This window comes from Perognathus longimembris, chromosome 4, assembly GCF_023159225.1.
Source record: "Perognathus longimembris pacificus isolate PPM17 chromosome 4, ASM2315922v1, whole genome shotgun sequence".
Taxonomy (NCBI): domain Eukaryota; kingdom Metazoa; phylum Chordata; class Mammalia; order Rodentia; family Heteromyidae; genus Perognathus; species Perognathus longimembris.
The window spans coordinates 4418238-4433970 of record NC_063164.1 but is presented as its reverse complement, the minus strand read 5'-3'; the positions used below and the strand labels follow the sequence as shown (position 1 = coordinate 4433970).

Genomic DNA, 15733 nt, shown 5'->3' with positions numbered 1-15733 from the left:
AGTTCCAGGTTGGGGTGGGGCATGGGTGGTGTGGGGTGACACTGGTGGTCTGCCCTGAAGACCACTGCCTTGCAGAGGGACAAATGGCCCCCTGAGAGCCGCATAGGATGGCACCACTGATGTTCCAGAAAAAGGCCTGGAAGGTAAACCTTGGCGGTGGAGTTCAGGAGTTTAGAAATCACACTCTTGGGGCTGGGGGTGTAGATTGGTGGCAGAACACTTGCCTACCATGTGCAAAACCCTGGGTTCGACATGACAAATTTGAAGGCAGCCACAAAGTTGGTGGTTTATGGACAGATAAAACATTAGTGACTTTTTTCCATTAACTACACTTACTAAGAGGAGAAGGGACAATGGAAGGAAAAATGGCCAAGATGACTGCAATGCATCTTTGACTTTATTTTAATTAAGTGGTTGGAACACAGTCAACCTTATTTTATAATACAGCCACCCACCCAGTTCTATGGAACCTGTTCTGAGCTTTCTGCGATGAATTTTCACGTACATTTCCCAGGGCTATGGGGGAAAAAAAAACACAACAAAAAAACACCGCTTTGCTTCGTTCCACATAATTTGTAATACCTTCCCTAAATAATTTGTGTTGGAACAGCAGAAATGGCTGGAATAGATGCGACATCTTTTTTTTTCCTGTAGACTGGAACGATAGATACAAAGAATCACTGCGGCTTGAATTCCAATGGACAGCTTGCATTGAATCTTCTAGATTTACTAGACACATTCTGAAGTCGTTGCTTTCTCGGAACGCATCAGGGCCTGCCCTGCGTGCCTCGTGCCGGCCCTTCGCTGTAGACAAGAATCTGAGAAATGCAAGCATCCTTCCCCGCCCCCACCGGCTCTGAACAAAATCAATGGCTCTCTGCTGGCAACGGTATTTTTTTTTTTTATTGTTGTCTCCTTAATTTCCTTGACTCCTTTGCCATTTCTTTCATCACTGCTGCTCATTTAATGGGACCTTAGAGTTCTGAGCCAGATGGTGGTGACTTTTTTTTTTTTTAAACCTGGAAGGCTACAATGGGCCTGAGTTCAGAGCAGGTTAAAAGTGTCAGAGAATTCCAGAGTTCGGTGGTCATCCCTTCACAGAAGAACTCTGGGTGCCTCCCTTTGCAGCTGGGGCGTGACCTGCAGGAGGAAGGAAAGGTGCTCTGGGTCAGCGCAGAATCTGTGCACAGATCTTGGTGACCCCACCCTGCGGGCATCCTAAGCATCTTGGCTTTCCTTCAGACAGAGGGCTGGCGAGACCAGGCAGTGCTTTGCATCTGTCCCCCATAGGGCGAGTCTTTCCGCATGGTCATCTCGAGGTCCAGGAAAGACAGGACTGCTTGGTTGACCAAAGGGACAAAAGTACCTTTAAGGAATAGCAGAACCTTGCAGGAGAGACCAGGCTTCCCATGAGGACAATCACCTGCAGTGTTCAGGAAACTCGTCTACGGGGGCGGAGTGCTCCCTTTGGGGATGACAACCAGAACGCTCCACTTAATTGTGCAAATCTCTCGTTACCCCGATTCTTCCTCTACTTAAACCCGGAGCTCACGCGCTTGTGGGGCAGGCAGGCGGGACCTAGGTATGTGGGCACACCTGTGCCGCAGAAGAACTCTCTTTTCTCTCCTCGTCCCTCCCTCTGATCTCTGTACTTGGCAGACTGGCGTGAGCGGCCAGGCCTGGCGGCTGAAGTTGGGCCTCTGGCCTGGAGCTCTGATCACGTGCACAGGTGACAAGTGCAAGCTCTTGGGGACCACGGGAGGGAACCAAACAGGCGGTGACTTCAAATCCACCGCCGTGCTGAGCGTACCAGTTGATCCTTTCCCCCCAACAGAATGAGATAAAAACAAGAGAAAGTAAGCAGCCCGCGCGGGGTCCCCCGAGAGCGGCTCTCCGCGTCTTCTGTGGTGGGGTTTAAAGTCCCCGGGGGAGGTCGCAACTTCAAACGTGGCCTCAGACTGGAAACTCTCCATAGGGGGAAAAAGCGAGCAGTAAATATTAACCCCAGGATCAATTGTTCTGTTTAAGCTCCAGACTTTGAGTTCCAATCGGCGAGGTCACACGGAGTGAGACGCGGCTCTCGGGAGGCTGGGTCACCCCGAGGCCCCCGCACGGACCGTCTCCCCGCTCCCCGCTCAAGCCTGGCTTCCGACCATGGAGCAGTGGGCGCTGAAGATGCTGGTGGTGCTTTCCATAGCTCTGGACGGCTGGCTTTGCTCAGGTAAGGAACGCCGCGCCGGGGCCGCCTCCTCGTAGCGACGGACAGCCGTCCATCCCGCCCGTCTGTCCGTCTCGTGGTCCTGTGTCACTCCGGCCACGTTCTGTGTGCAGGCTTCCCGGTGTATGATTACGACCCCGCCTCCCTGAGGGAGGCCCTCCGCGCCTCGGTGGCGAAGGTGAACGCGCAGTCCCTGAGTCCCTACCTGCTCCGGGCGTTCCGAAGCTCGTTAAAAAGGGTAAGTTCGTGGGAAACGCCCACCCGCGCCTCACGCTCGACTTGCTCAATGGGAGACGGACTAGTCTTTTTTTAAAAAAAAAACTTTTCCGATTGAAAAATATAATAGCCAGTTGTCTCACCTTAGCCTTTTGGACAGAGAGACATGATCGTGACTGTATACAAGTCCCAACACTGCTCTGGAGGACTAATCCTTCCACCTTGTCCCGTCCTCTGACCTTGTCCCGTGCTCTCACCCAACCCCGTTCTGTTCCTCTGCACTCTGCTCTTGGACCTACACACCCTCAGCACCACCGCAGCCCAGCTGTGTTTCATTAAGAACGGTTCCTTTATGGAAATGAGCCTCCTTTCTAATTTACTAATTCTGTTCCCAATACTTATAGGAAATAAATATAGGCTTTGGAGCCAAAGAAATCCTCCTTCCTTTGTCAAGTTGCTTCTATTCTGTTTCCTGATAGCCCGGGGACCTGGGGAAAGGGACATTTTCTTGAGCTTACAATGACTAAGTGTACCAGAGGAAGGAAAAAAAATATATGGAAATGTCCTTTAGCGGGAAAGGGAGGCAGCGAGACATTCTTCTCCTACTTGCTGCTGTGCCCGGGAAATTTCCCTGCCTAGTTGTCATCTTAATGGTCTCTCAGGGAGGAGGGGACAGAAGGTCCCCACGCCAATTCAGGTGAAGTGGGGGTGTTCTGTAAAGGTACCAGGCACCGGGGACAGGATGGAAATGGAACGAAATGGAGTCTCTCTCTCTCCAGCCTGCTCTCTTCACTCTCCTCAGGCCCCGCTGCAGCTCAGCTCAGCTTGTTTCCAGCTACTCTGTAGAGTACTTAGGCATGGTTGCCTAGCCCCTGCCTTGGTTATCTTTATTTTTTTTCCCCAAAATTAAAATGTATTATGTACCACTGCTTAGCCATTTGTTCCTTATAATACACAATGATTTCCACATTGGCAAATCCGTATGATCATTGTAAAGGGTGAACAGCATTCCCTTTCAGTGATCCAAGTCAGAAAAAGGATGCAAACAAAATATATTTCATCTCTAATCCATTGGACAAGGCACCGAAGATGTGACAGGAAATTGAGGGCAGCTTGCATTTGGCAAGAGAAGAATTCAAGCCAGACTCAAATATATAAGTAAAGATGATAGGGAAGATTTTTTTCCAGAGAAGGCAAAGGGCGGAGACCTGGACACGCCTCAGGAAGTCAGTGCTTCAGCCTGCCTCCGCCATCTTGATCTGTCTTCAGTCACGGAACTTGGCCTTGGGTTAAAAGGGGAGAAGTGGAGGAACCTAGGAACCGCTTTCTGGTTCCTAGAGGTCATGGCCCCAAAGGTGTAGCGCCCTTCCTTATTTTCTCCTTCTTGTTGTCCTTACTGCCCAGGGGTCTTCATGCCCTCATTTCTTTTGTAGCCTCCTGCCCCGATTTCCATTGTCCAGCTGGTTCGGGTTTGTCAGCTTTATCGAGCCACAGTTGTGCCAGTTGTTCTATGAAATCGTGCCCAAAGAGCAGCACACTTGGAAGACATGTGTGTGTCCCGCAGGTGGGAATGGAGGGAGCACTACCTGCTTCAGGCACAGATCTGTGCAACCTGCAAGTCCGCTGTCCTATTCAGAGGCTTGGGTCAAACGGCATTCACCACGCGTCTTTGGTTCCTCCTGGTGACATTTCTTTCCCCTTGTGTGTGTTCCACACTTTGCTTTGCATTCTGTGTGTTAGTCCTACTTTGCACAAGCACTCTCCGGGAGGCCCCTGGTCTCTCCATCTTCATAGATGGGGAGATACGATGGAGGTACCCCAGCAAGCAGAGTCCCCAGGAAAGAGCAGAGCACAGATGGTACCATTCATAGGAGAACCCAGCAGGAGGCATTTGGAGGGAAGAGTTGGCCTCTTTAATATAAAGCAAAACCAGAATTTAACTAATAAGATGGTTCTTCTGAACAATAATGTAAAAAAAGGAACTCTCGCACCTGGTAGGTTACAACATAGGAAGTCTGGAAGATTCCACTAGGGACCCGTGAATGGGGAAAAGAAATACAGGGCTGTGTAAATTTAGCCACAAATCAGGGCTCAGAATCTCTCTCTAAGACCCCATGTGCAGCTAGGTGCTGGTGGCTCATGGCTGTAACCCTAACTAGACCTGAGGATCACAGTTCAAAGCCAGCCCAGGCAGGGAAGTCTGTGAGACTCTTATCTCAAATTAACCACTAGGAAGCGGTAGAGTGCTAGCCTTGAGCCAAAGAGCCCAGGGACAGCACCCGGGCCCCAAGTTCAAGCCCTACCATCACCATCAACAACAAAAAGACCACATGCGCCTCTCATTCAATTAATTCTTTCAGGAATTATTAAATGATGGGGCATTTGTTTAGGAAAATGGTCCTTAGAAATTCATACAGTTGATTCTTGCTATTGGTGATAGTGATGTTGTATAAAATCCCCATTAGTGCTGAGTTTGCAAATACTGGATCATGGCTTCTAGGGGAAATGTAGATTCGGTTTCTGTGAGCCTTGCCTTACAACCTTGTCTTTGTGGGACCCTGATGTAATGGATAGTTCCTGTTCATTAACAAAAAGCCCACAGCCCCAGGCCCTGGAATTCCTACCTAAACCATACCTACCTCACGCACCCATCTTAAAAATACTGGGATGCTCTAGCTTGGGGCGGAAATGATCGATAAAGCACACACACACAAAGAAATGCCCCAAAGCCTGGCACTCAATAGGTTACAAGCAGCACACTTGTCCACAGCGTGAGAGCGGAAGCGAGGAAGCAGAGCCACGGCGTGTCTGGCCGGGGTGAGGAGGCACCTGTTGGGTGACTTGGGCCTTTTTCACACTGCACGTGTCCTTCAATCACTACAAAAGTGGCCCCGCGGGTGTGCCTCACGCCTGTAAGACTAGCTATTCAGAAGACTGAGGTCCGGAGGATTGAGGTTCCAAGCCAGCCTGTAAGTCTATCGACAATCAGCCGAAAGCCGGGCTGGTGTTGTGGCTCAAGTGATAGGGTGCCAGAGAAGCAAGCCCACGGAGCAAGCCAGGGGCTCTGAGCTCAAATCCTAAAAACGTGCCATGTTAATTTTTACAAATAGAGTTCGGTGAGTGAGCAAATTCACCAGTGTGAACTCCATGAGTACTGTGGATTGATTCTCAAATAATTTAGGAGCCACCCTGGGGTTGGCATCAGAACACATACATTCCTGCACCTGCCTCCCTTCCTCCCATCTTCCTTCCTTCTCGTCCTCCCTTTCTTCTTTCCTTCCTTTCTCCCTCCTTCTTTCCCTTCCTTCTTTCCCTTCCTCCCTTCCTTCCTTCCTCCCTCCCTCCCTCCCTCCCTCCCTCCCTCCCTCCCTCCCTCCCTCCCTCCCTCCCTCCCTCCCTCCCTTCCTTCCTTCCTTCCTTCCTTCCTTCCTTCCTTCCTTCCTCCCTTCCTCCATCCCTCCTTCCTTTCTTTTCTTTTCTTTTTTTTTTTTTTGGCCAGTCCTGGGCCTTGGACTCAGGGCCTGAGCACTGTCCCTGGCTTCTGGCTTCTTCCCGCTCAAGGCCAGCACTCTGCCACCTGAGCCACAGCGCCCCTTCTGGCCATTTTCCGTATATGTGGTGCTGGGGAATCGAACCGAGAGCGTCATGTGTAGGAGGCAAGCACTCTTGCCACTAGGCCATATTCCCAGCCCCCTTCCTTTATTTTCAAACAGGATGTTGTTATGTAGCCCCGGCTGGCTTTGAACTCATCATTCCCCTTCTTCATCAGCCTCCTCCCCCCACCCCCCCACCCCTTCTGCCAAGTACCAGGACTGCAGGTGTGTGCCGCCACACTTGGCTTCCTTGGTGTCAGTTTTGTCACTATTGAATGAATGTGGTGAGTCGGGTTTTCCCCCTGGTCTTCGGAATGAGCTCAGGCCCCCAGGCGATGGCCTAGGTAAGTGGCTGCCTTCCCAGTGGGTGACTCTGTGAATGGCTTCTCACTGTGCAGATGGAATCCCGTCCTGCACTTTGGACTTTGACTACATGGCTATTTCCAACGGACGCTTTGTTTTTGCCGATGCAGGTCAATGTCCTGGACGAGGACAGCTTGATCATGAACTTAGAGTTCAGCGTTCGAGAAACGACATGCTTGAGAGACAGTGGAGATGACCCCTCTGCGTGCGCCTTCCAGAGAGGCTACTACCTGGTAAGAGTGGAGGCAAAGTTCCCCATTCCAGAAGCTTCCTTGAAGAGCCACCCCTTTTCCATGACCAGGATCTGGGCTCTAAGAAGCCTGGCCGTTGCCGGGCTGGGGTTCAGCCACGCGCTGTGTGGTCCCCTCTGCCCGTGTCGGGGCCCTGCGGGGTGGTGGGGGGGACTCAAGACCTGAGGACTTCCGCGCTGGAGCCGCGGAGTCTGTGGCTCTGGATGATCTGGAAAATTCCCCGATGCCTGTGTTTCTTGCTCTTTAAAATAAGGCTGAGTTTGCATCAAGGGAAAGGAAGGCAGAGAGACCTCTACCAAAGAAAGTTCCAGACACACTTCAGATTTTGTTACCAAGAGGCGTGAACGGTGGTCCCCGCAGGCCGCGTGGTTTTGTGGCTAGCAGATGCGAGATGGGGCTCTCCTGGCAGCTGGGGGGGGGGGCACGCGGAAGGAAGGTCCTGGCAGCTCGGCCTCCGCGGGTTCGGCCCCGTGGAAGGCCCGTTTCTGCAGCATTGGGAGGAGACTCGGAGGTGGCATTTAGTGGCCCGTGGGCAGGGATCCCTTCCGATCGGCTGGCATTCGCTCCTACGGTCCCGGTGTTCAGATGCGCCACTTCCGAAGGGCTCATTTCCCCCGAGAGGGCTGCCTCGCCATCTTATTTCACAAAACGTTTCACCGTGGATCTTAGGAAGGACCAAAGCCTCACCAGCATCTGCTTCTAAAATCCCAGGCCCAAGTCCCCCCCTACTTCCCCCCCACCACCCCCCCCCCCGGCTGGTCACCACTTGGAGGCAGCTCCCAGGGCTCCTAGGAGACACGGAAACGTCTCACGTTTCTGCCTGGTTCTTGGGGAGACAAGTTTGCTTTTGGAAAGTTGGGATGCCGTTGCGGTTTTGTTTTGCCCTTCTGCGTGGCGTGGGCAGGGGTCCAGCCCAGTTGGCTGCAGGTGACCGCAGATCAAGGCCACTGTGCTGTCCTCCGCAGCCCACCGCGTCCTGCAGGAGCACCGTGCAGCTGTCTGCAGAGCAGGTGCAGGACGTCTGGGCTCACTGCCGCTGGGCCTCCACGTCCGAGTCCAACAGCAGCGAGGAGGTAGGACCTGGGGCTCGGGGCAGGACTCCGGAAAGCCAAGGGAGGGGACCCGGCAGTCGGATGACCCCTAGGGATGGGACCGGCGGAACTGCATGGACGGCTGGTTTCCCACAAGAGACCCACGAGAGCAGTTCCCCCATCTCATTTCCCAGCCTGTTTTCCTGTCCTCCAATTCCGTCTCCTCCCTCTGTCTTCCTCCTCCCCTCCCCCCCTCTCCTATCCCTCCTTCCCCTCCCTCTTCTATCTCTCCTCTTCTTCTTCTTTCTGCTTTCTCCTTCTTCCTCGTTCCCTAAAACTTGGGACATGATTTTAAAGCTACGATTAGCAAATCTTCAGAGTTTGAAATCTAAGTTTAAGTATGCTGTTTAGTGGAGAGAAGGGAGATTTTGTTGTTGTTTGTTCAAAACCATTCGTTAGCTCTGCAGTTTAAGTCGGGGTACTTGACCTTCACTCAACCTTCAAGGTCTAGTCAAGAAGCTTCTCCATCTATTGGAGGGCAATCAGGCTGCGTTCTGGGTCACGGGGAGCGTTGAGTCTACTGATGCACACAAACAATCTGCTCCTGTGTCTGAAATGTAATAGATGCTCACTTAATGGCTAAATCCATTTTCTCTCTAGTTGCATTGGCAATTATTTGTATTTGTGAGTTGAATTAATTATGGAAATTTCTGGCTTGGAATTATATTACGAAACTATTTGACCCTTTTTTTTTTTGCTAGACTGTGTATCTCCTGAAAATAGGGAATGCATGTTTTTATCAGCCTAGGACAAGGTTTTAACTATTACGTGGACTTGCAGTGGTTTCCTGAATACTACACATGGACCTCTTTGTATTACAGAAGCTAATAGGGACATTTCATAGACAGCCCCTAAAACTTTATCTAAACTTAGTTTGTGTGCAAGTTTATAAAATGTTTCTACTTCTGGTCCACAACATTTGGAAATATGTTCTGAGTCACTGAAAGCTTTAGCTTCTGTGTCCCTTCCTTCCTTCCTTCCTTCCTTCCTTCCTTCCTTCCTTCCTTCCTTCCTTCCTTCCTTCCTTCCTTCCTTCCTCTACGTTTCCTCTGTTTCTTCTTTCTTTCATTTTTGTTTTGAGACAGAGTCACTTTGTGTAGCCCCGGTTTGCCTCAGACCCACAATCCTCCTTTCATGTTTTGAGAATGTGGCATTGCAGGCATGTACCCCCTGACAGTCTTACACAAACATGTTAGACACCATGATTACGTATTCAATACACCATATAATCCTAACTTCACTAAATCACACTGTTATCAGAGTCCTCTAGATGGTGTTTTCAGGTTCTCAATCCTGTCTTCCATGTCTCATGTGTACTGGTCTCTCTGTTTCTTTATAGATGATCTTTGGGGACATGGCCAGACCATATAGATGGAGGAATTATCTCCTGGGTAAGTTGAGATTGCTTCTCTATTTTCTTTCTTTTTTTATCTTGAAGTAACACCATATGTTTGTTGGTTAGTGATTTAATGAATGAATGAATTTAGCAGTACTGGGGTTTGAACTCAGGACATTGTTTTCTAGACAAAGCACTCTACTACTGAGCCGTGCTCCCAGCCCTGTTAATGAGTCATTCAAACTTAGAAATACCTAAATACAACCTTTCCACAATTATAGCAAAATGACACAGAATAATCCTTCTGTTTGGCTTTTGTTCCTTTCTTGTCACTAGGTAATAATGCTGCAACTATTCACTTATTCATTTCTACAGAGCTTTCATACTCGTCATTCCATTGGATGACGAATAGGCTGGGTTGATGAGGTGGATATTGTCCTAGCGGGGCCTGTCCTTGGGCAAGTGTATGTCTTCCTGGTGACTCCCTCAGTCACAGGCCCAGGTGGACGGCCTCGTGTAGCTGGGACACTCAGGGTTCCACCTCATCTTGACTGGTTGGGGCTGAACTCTGCCAGGCCCAGCCATGCGGGGAGAGCCCAGAACTTCTCCAGGTGTCTGCATTGTGGGAGGAAGATGTCTCCTTTCCACCTCCTTGTATGATCTCTGGTTTGAAATGGGATGGGGTTCATTTTCTGTGGCTTAGGAGCTGTTCCCCCCCCCCCAATGTTTCTGGTGATTTCTCCTATCAGTGCTGATGATAGCAAAAATTATTTCATGGTTTCCTGCTGTTTTTTTTTTTTTTTTGCTTAAGAAGTATATTTGTGGTACTGATGACACAGTCACAGAACATTCTGGAAGTAAGGGGAGGGTTTCAGTCTGAAGGCTGCTATTGTGTTACAGATCACATCCCTGACGAGACCAGAAGTGAGCAGTCTTACCACCGGTCTCTCGGTAAGTGGTCTGTTTTCTCCCATAGATCACCACCGGATCCCATCAGCCCAGCCTGAGCTGAGCGACTGCCTAATAGGGAAACCCTGAAGAATGAGAGGGTTCCAGCGAGAGTAAAAAAGCAAAGTAACATGTAACCTTGCTTTGCAAATCACTGAAAAGGTAACTCTGAGGCTTCACTCACCCAGAAGTTACCAGGAATCAAAGCATCAAGTCCAGCTCGGGAGAACGCCTCCGAGAGTCTGGTTTTCTCCCTCAGGCACCCTCTAATTTATCTGAAATCCTAGAGATGGTACCTGAAACTTCATTGTTAAAAATGGCCACAGTGTTCTTCTAGGTTGTCACCTTCGGGAAACCTACAGTTGGTAACTGTGACCACATTCTTGGCTTGTTTCTTTGGGGATTGTTTTTTTTTAGAATCTGCCGCCTATTTTTTTGAATCTCTGCGGTAGTAGAACAGAGTGACCCTTGGATTTGAGTCTGAAAATAGACAAAAATTGTTTGGAAATAAATCCGATCAATGAGATGAATAGCCAAAGTGGTGAATCAGCTATCTATGGCTGTATGGCCAAAAAAGAATAAAAATCCCCAGAGACTAAAAATAGCTCGCATGTATTATCTCACAGCTTCTGGGGGTCCAGGGCCCAGAGACAGCTTAGCAGGGTGGCTCTGGCTGAGGGGTCTCCAGGAGGCCACAGGGGAGCGTTGTCAGCGGGAGCAGGCTGGGTCCCGGGAAACGTGGTCTTCACGCGGAGCAGTGTCTCCACGGATGGCTGGGCTGAGAGCTCAGGGTTTTGCCACGTGAGCATTTTGATAAGGCTGTGTGGATGTCCTTAAGAAGTGGCGCCTGGACCCCAGTGGGTGACCTAGGAGAGAGAGACAGAGACAGCGGGGTGGGGGGTGGGGAAGGTGAGACAGTTCCCAAGTATGAAGTCACGGTCTTTCAGAACCTAGCACGAATTGGACCTTGCGAGCGGTGACTCCTTACAGCTCACGCAGGCTGCCTGCTGGGGTGGGAGGGCATTGTGACCGTCCTGGAGGCCGTGGCGTCGGATGGACGCCACTCGAGATGGAAATGACTTGCGCAGATGGACAGGAGCCTGGCCAACCCTTCTGTACGGGCTCAGAAAATATTCTTGAGCCACTTTCCAACTAACCACCTCTGGGGTCTGGAGCGCATCCTGAATGCAGAGGGATGGACAGCTCCCGCGGGGCGGGCGGGGTTTGAATGTGACAGTTTCATTTCCTTCAGTCAATGTGTGTGACACGCATGGGGCTTGTCCCATGGAGGACTGAAAGAGCAATGTGACAGTCCCTGCCCTGGAGGGCTGGTGGTGGTGGCTGGGATGGGGGGGAGGGGGAGGGGGTGCCCACGGGGGGGGGAGGGGCGTGGGCCTCCTCCGGGCCCAGGGTGAGTGGCCCGTGCTGGCCGCAGCCCTGCTCACTGAATTTAGACTCCGATCACCAGGTGCCTGACAGCCCCCGCCTCCTGTGTCCCCTTTAGAGATCATGAGGAGGGGTTTCCTCCCTGGAAACCGAAGGTACCTGAACCACAGGCGCAGGGCAGGAATGAACGCTGGCTTTGAGTGACGGCCTGGAGGTAAGGACATCCACTGAGAAGAGAAGACGTGAACCGGGGATAGCAGGTAGTGCGTGGGGAAGCCACGCCGCCGGTGTTCTCGAAGGCTCTGCCAAACGCCCGCTGCTTCCCTAGTCCAGCCCGTCTCTCCCAGTTTCCGGACCCCAGTTGTATCTTCAGGCTCACAGACTCCCAGGTTTCTCCCAGTGCTCCTCCATTGCTGCCGCTGATACGGTTGGCTTCCTCCTCTCTAGGAGCCAAGCAGTCGATGACCAGGAGAAGAGAGCCTCGTCCACCCCATCACCGCCTTGGCTCGGCTCTTCCTTCCAGGCCCAGCTCTGTGACATGCCCTGTGTATTCCCCTCTGGATTCTTCTTGTACCCTTAGCACTTACGTACTGGTAGCCATCAGTACTGTCTCCTCCTTAGCCCAGTTCTCTGCCCCCCATTCTATAGATTTCCGCGTCCTCTCTCTCTTGGTGGTAACTATCATTGAAGTGTGATCTTCAGACCCACCCAGCTCTCTCCCAAGGTCCTGACGCCAGCCTCCCGAGGGCTCCTGAGGTTCCGCCAGCTTCCTGCCAAGTTCCCTTTTGCTTGTTTTGTGGCATCGCCGTCCACCTAACTTCCTCAACCTAGGACCTCTTGGGGGAGTCGGTGACTCTCCTGCAGTCTTCCTCTTCTCCGGTAGCCCCGGGGAGCTGGGGCGGTTGATTTAAGTCATGTGTTCTTCTCCGGTATTTCCATACCTCACTGCTGGAGCGTTGATGACATTCTTGCCTCCGATCCTGACTCCGCCGTCTGTGTCGCGTGCTGTCCTCAGCTTACCTCCGCACACAGAGGAGCCCGCCCCGTCTAAGCCTCTGCGCCGGCTTCACGAGTAGATACGCGAGAGCCAGGCACTGAGCCAAACGAGAATGGCTTTCCCGTTCTCCCCAGGGCTGTGGGGAGCGGACGCCGCGGCCTGGTGGGGAACCCACACTCGGGGCCACCAAGTCCCGTCCAGCATAGAAACCCCCCAGGGACGGGAGCCAGTGTAGCAGCCAAGTGTCCTTGAGGAGAACGCGGGCGAGCACAGCGGAGAGGAGTTGTAGGGTGCAAGGGCCGAGGTTGACTCTGTCCACAGCCCCACGCACGTGCACACTCGCGAGTGGCCGAGGAAGGGTGAGCGCGCGCGCCCTGGACAGTCCGTTCGGTGCGCCATGCCTGCCGCAGGCAGGGGGGGCTGGGGAGCGGTCCGGGGTGGCTCGCCGTGGTCCTGCGGATCCAGCCTCGCTCGTCCTGCGGATCCAGCCTCGCCCGCGCCTCTGGCCGCCTCTCCCCAGGTCTCCCTGGCTTCCCGAGCTCAGCACGAGGGGTGGGCCTGGTGGCCTCCTTGGCCACCACCCGGCTCGCCCAGAGCCCAGCTCGACTGTCACTTCCTTCGGGATCTGCTCTGACACTCAACCCCCTGCAAGCACAGACATGCGCGTGTCCCTTTGGGGCCTCCACGGGCGGGATCTTGAGCACCTCTGGGTGACCTTGGGTGCTCCTCTGTGCCCATCAGACTCTCCCAGATGCCCCCAAGACAGGCTCGGGGTGCTCCCGCAGCCTCTGCCCTCCCCCCACCCCCCGCCGTGTTCCGCATGTGTCCCGGGCCCCGCCATATGTCTGTCGGTGGTAAATATCCTTTGAGGAGATGATGGCATCTTTCACTTTGGGCTCCTGAGATTCTTTTACCCCAAAAAAGAAAGCAAAGCATCCCATAATTAATTTTTTTTTTTACCACTTTGAATTTGAAAGACGTCAACTGTCATTTGACTAAAATAGAAGAAAACCTCACCAGTGCGGCTGTCTTGGATGAAAGACGCAAATGGTAGATTTTTCCTTTTAATCTATGGTGCACTCTAAAAATAAAATATATAATATATAAAAAAAACACTCAGCTTCGTACTGAGATCAAGAAGCTACTCATTATGAGGAAACACTCATCATATTCCTTTTATATAAATGTGAACTCATCCCTTTTGCCTTGTAGAAGCATCCGGGAAGGAAGTTGGAGGGATGGTAGAATTCTCTTCTTTTTAGATATTTATTTATTCTTGTCAAGAAGTTGTAGAGAGGGCTTTCGACTCCTGAGGTCAGGTTATGAGTACCGGGCTCCTGTGATCAATGGCACACTTTCCTTTGTTCTTCATCTTTCCTCTTCCCATCAGGCTGCATAGTTCAGTTGTTACATAAATTATCCCACAAGTACACCCTCCTATAGTCATTTGTTTGTGTTTATATGTATATTGCATATACATATATTGTGTATATTGCCGTGTATGCTTGTACTTTAGATCTAACTTCCGTCTAGGGGAGAAAACACATTTGTCTCTCCGAGTCTGGCCTATTTTACTTAACATGATTTGTTCTAGATCCATTCATTTCCCTGCAAATGGCAGAATTATTATTCTTTCTGATAGATGAGTAAAATTCCATTGTGTGTGTGTGTGTACCATATTTTCCATTTTGCCTTGCCAGGGCATCTGGGCTGTTTCCATAACTTGGCTATCGAGAATAGGGCAGCAATGAATGTGGATGAGCAAATGGGTTTTTTTTTTTGTTTATAAGCCATTTCTGACTTGTAATAATATTCTGGGTAAATGTCACGAGCGGTATGGCTGGATCATAGGGCAGTTCTACGTTTAGTTCTGTGAGGAATCTTCAAACCACCAGGAAGGGCACGATTCTTAATTCGTTGGCTGTGTTTTGTGTAATGTATGATTGCATCGAGTGTGTTTATCCACACGAATGACAATATAAATGCACCATGTGATTCTTTTTATTATTATCTTTAAGTAGTAGTATGAAGGAGTTGCTACTTAACAGAGCAGGCTATGAATGTGATATATCTTGATATATCTGTGTTGATTTTTTAACTTTTTAATTTTAAAAGTTATCTAGTTGTACAAAGGGGCTTCCTTTCTGACATGCCAGCTTATGAGCACAGTGCATGAAGATCAAGGTCACCCTTTCGGTCATTCTCCTCATCATGTGCTTCCTACAAAGAAACAGATGGCCTAGAACACGCGCCTTGAGAAGCAGCACAGCCTGGGCAGGGCGAAGCCAGAGGAAACTCTGGTGGAGTCCATAGCGGTCCTGACGTGCCTATCGGACCTCTGGCCTGGGTATAGGGGCGAAAGACTAATCGAACCATCTAGTAGTTGGTTCCCTCCGAAGCTTCCCTCAGGATAGCTGGCGCTTTCGCAGACGGAATAAAAAAAAAAATAATAAAAGCACAGGCTGAAGCCTGGCCCCCGCAGCGCAGGCCTGGCATTGACCTTCAAGGCCCTTCCAGTTAGGACCCTGAGCTGTAGCAGCCTGGGCTTCCAGTTCCCGGGAACCGTGGGGTGAGGCTGGCAGGAGAGGACCTGGTGACGAGGCAGGTCCCGCGGGGACTGGACTCGGTCGGGCCTTGTTCTGAGCCTGCTCTGTCTCCAACAACAGCAGTCTAGCTCAGCAGCCTCTAGGGGCTTCTTACTATACTTTGTTTATCATTGCTGTTATTTCTCTCCCCCCCCACCCCCGGCCATAGTCCTGGGGCTTGGGACTCAGAGCCTGAGCACTGTCCCTGGCTTCTTTGTGCTCAAGGCTAGCGCTCTACCACTTGAGCCACAGCGCCACTTCTGGCTTTTCCTATGTTTGTGGTGCTGAGGAATCGAACCCAGGGCTTCATGCATGCTAGGCAAGCACTCTACCACTCAGCCACATTCCCAGCCCCTATGTTTTGTTTATTTCTGTTTCCATTAGACCATGAGTTCCTTGGATCTGACTTAGCATGTTATTGTTTTAATTTAATAACGAGTACATATGGATAATATCATTCTTATAAATTTTATAACACTAAGGACAGTCTATTAATGCTCAAGCAGAAGGCATCAATGTCTGACGAAAACCCATATGACTATTTCCAAATTGTGAGTAACATTTTTCTTGTGGGGGGGGGGCTGTTTAAGGGGTGGTGTTTGGCTTCATTTGTCATGGAATTCCTGAGGGAGTCTTGGCCAAGTCCATGGAATAAAATAAGATCTGGGTAAGACTTGCTATACTACCACTCTAGGTTGCTAGAAAATGACTTAATATATGAATGGATAGTGAAATGTAAGCTATTTAAT

The 15733-nt window shown here is 50.8% G+C and overlaps 1 protein-coding gene across 1 annotated transcript; it reads left to right on the top strand.

Annotated features, from left to right (window-relative positions):
• The first annotated feature begins 2154 nt into the window (after positions 1–2154).
• On the top strand, positions 2155–11606 carry Spp2 (secreted phosphoprotein 2). The gene is made up of 7 exons (XM_048344332.1): positions 2155–2221; positions 2332–2456; positions 6501–6623; positions 7607–7714; positions 9072–9123; positions 9969–10019; positions 11521–11606. Exons 1-7 carry the CDS (start codon positions 2155–2157, stop codon positions 11604–11606), a joined length of 612 nt encoding a protein of 203 aa, XP_048200289.1.
• Positions 11607–15733: the final 4127 nt, after the last annotated feature.

Excerpts from the sequence above, each read along its gene's own strand:
- Spp2 (XM_048344332.1), top strand. The coding sequence starts at position 2,155 with ATGGAGCAGTGGGCGCTGAAGATGCTGGTGGTGCTTTCCATAGCTCTG. Across the intron at positions 2,222-2,331 it reads GGACGGCTGGCTTTGCTCAG|GCTTCCCGGTGTATGATTAC; the intron begins GTAAGGAACGCC and ends TTCTGTGTGCAG. Across the intron at positions 9,124-9,968 it reads ATGGAGGAATTATCTCCTGG|ATCACATCCCTGACGAGACC; the intron begins GTAAGTTGAGAT and ends ATTGTGTTACAG.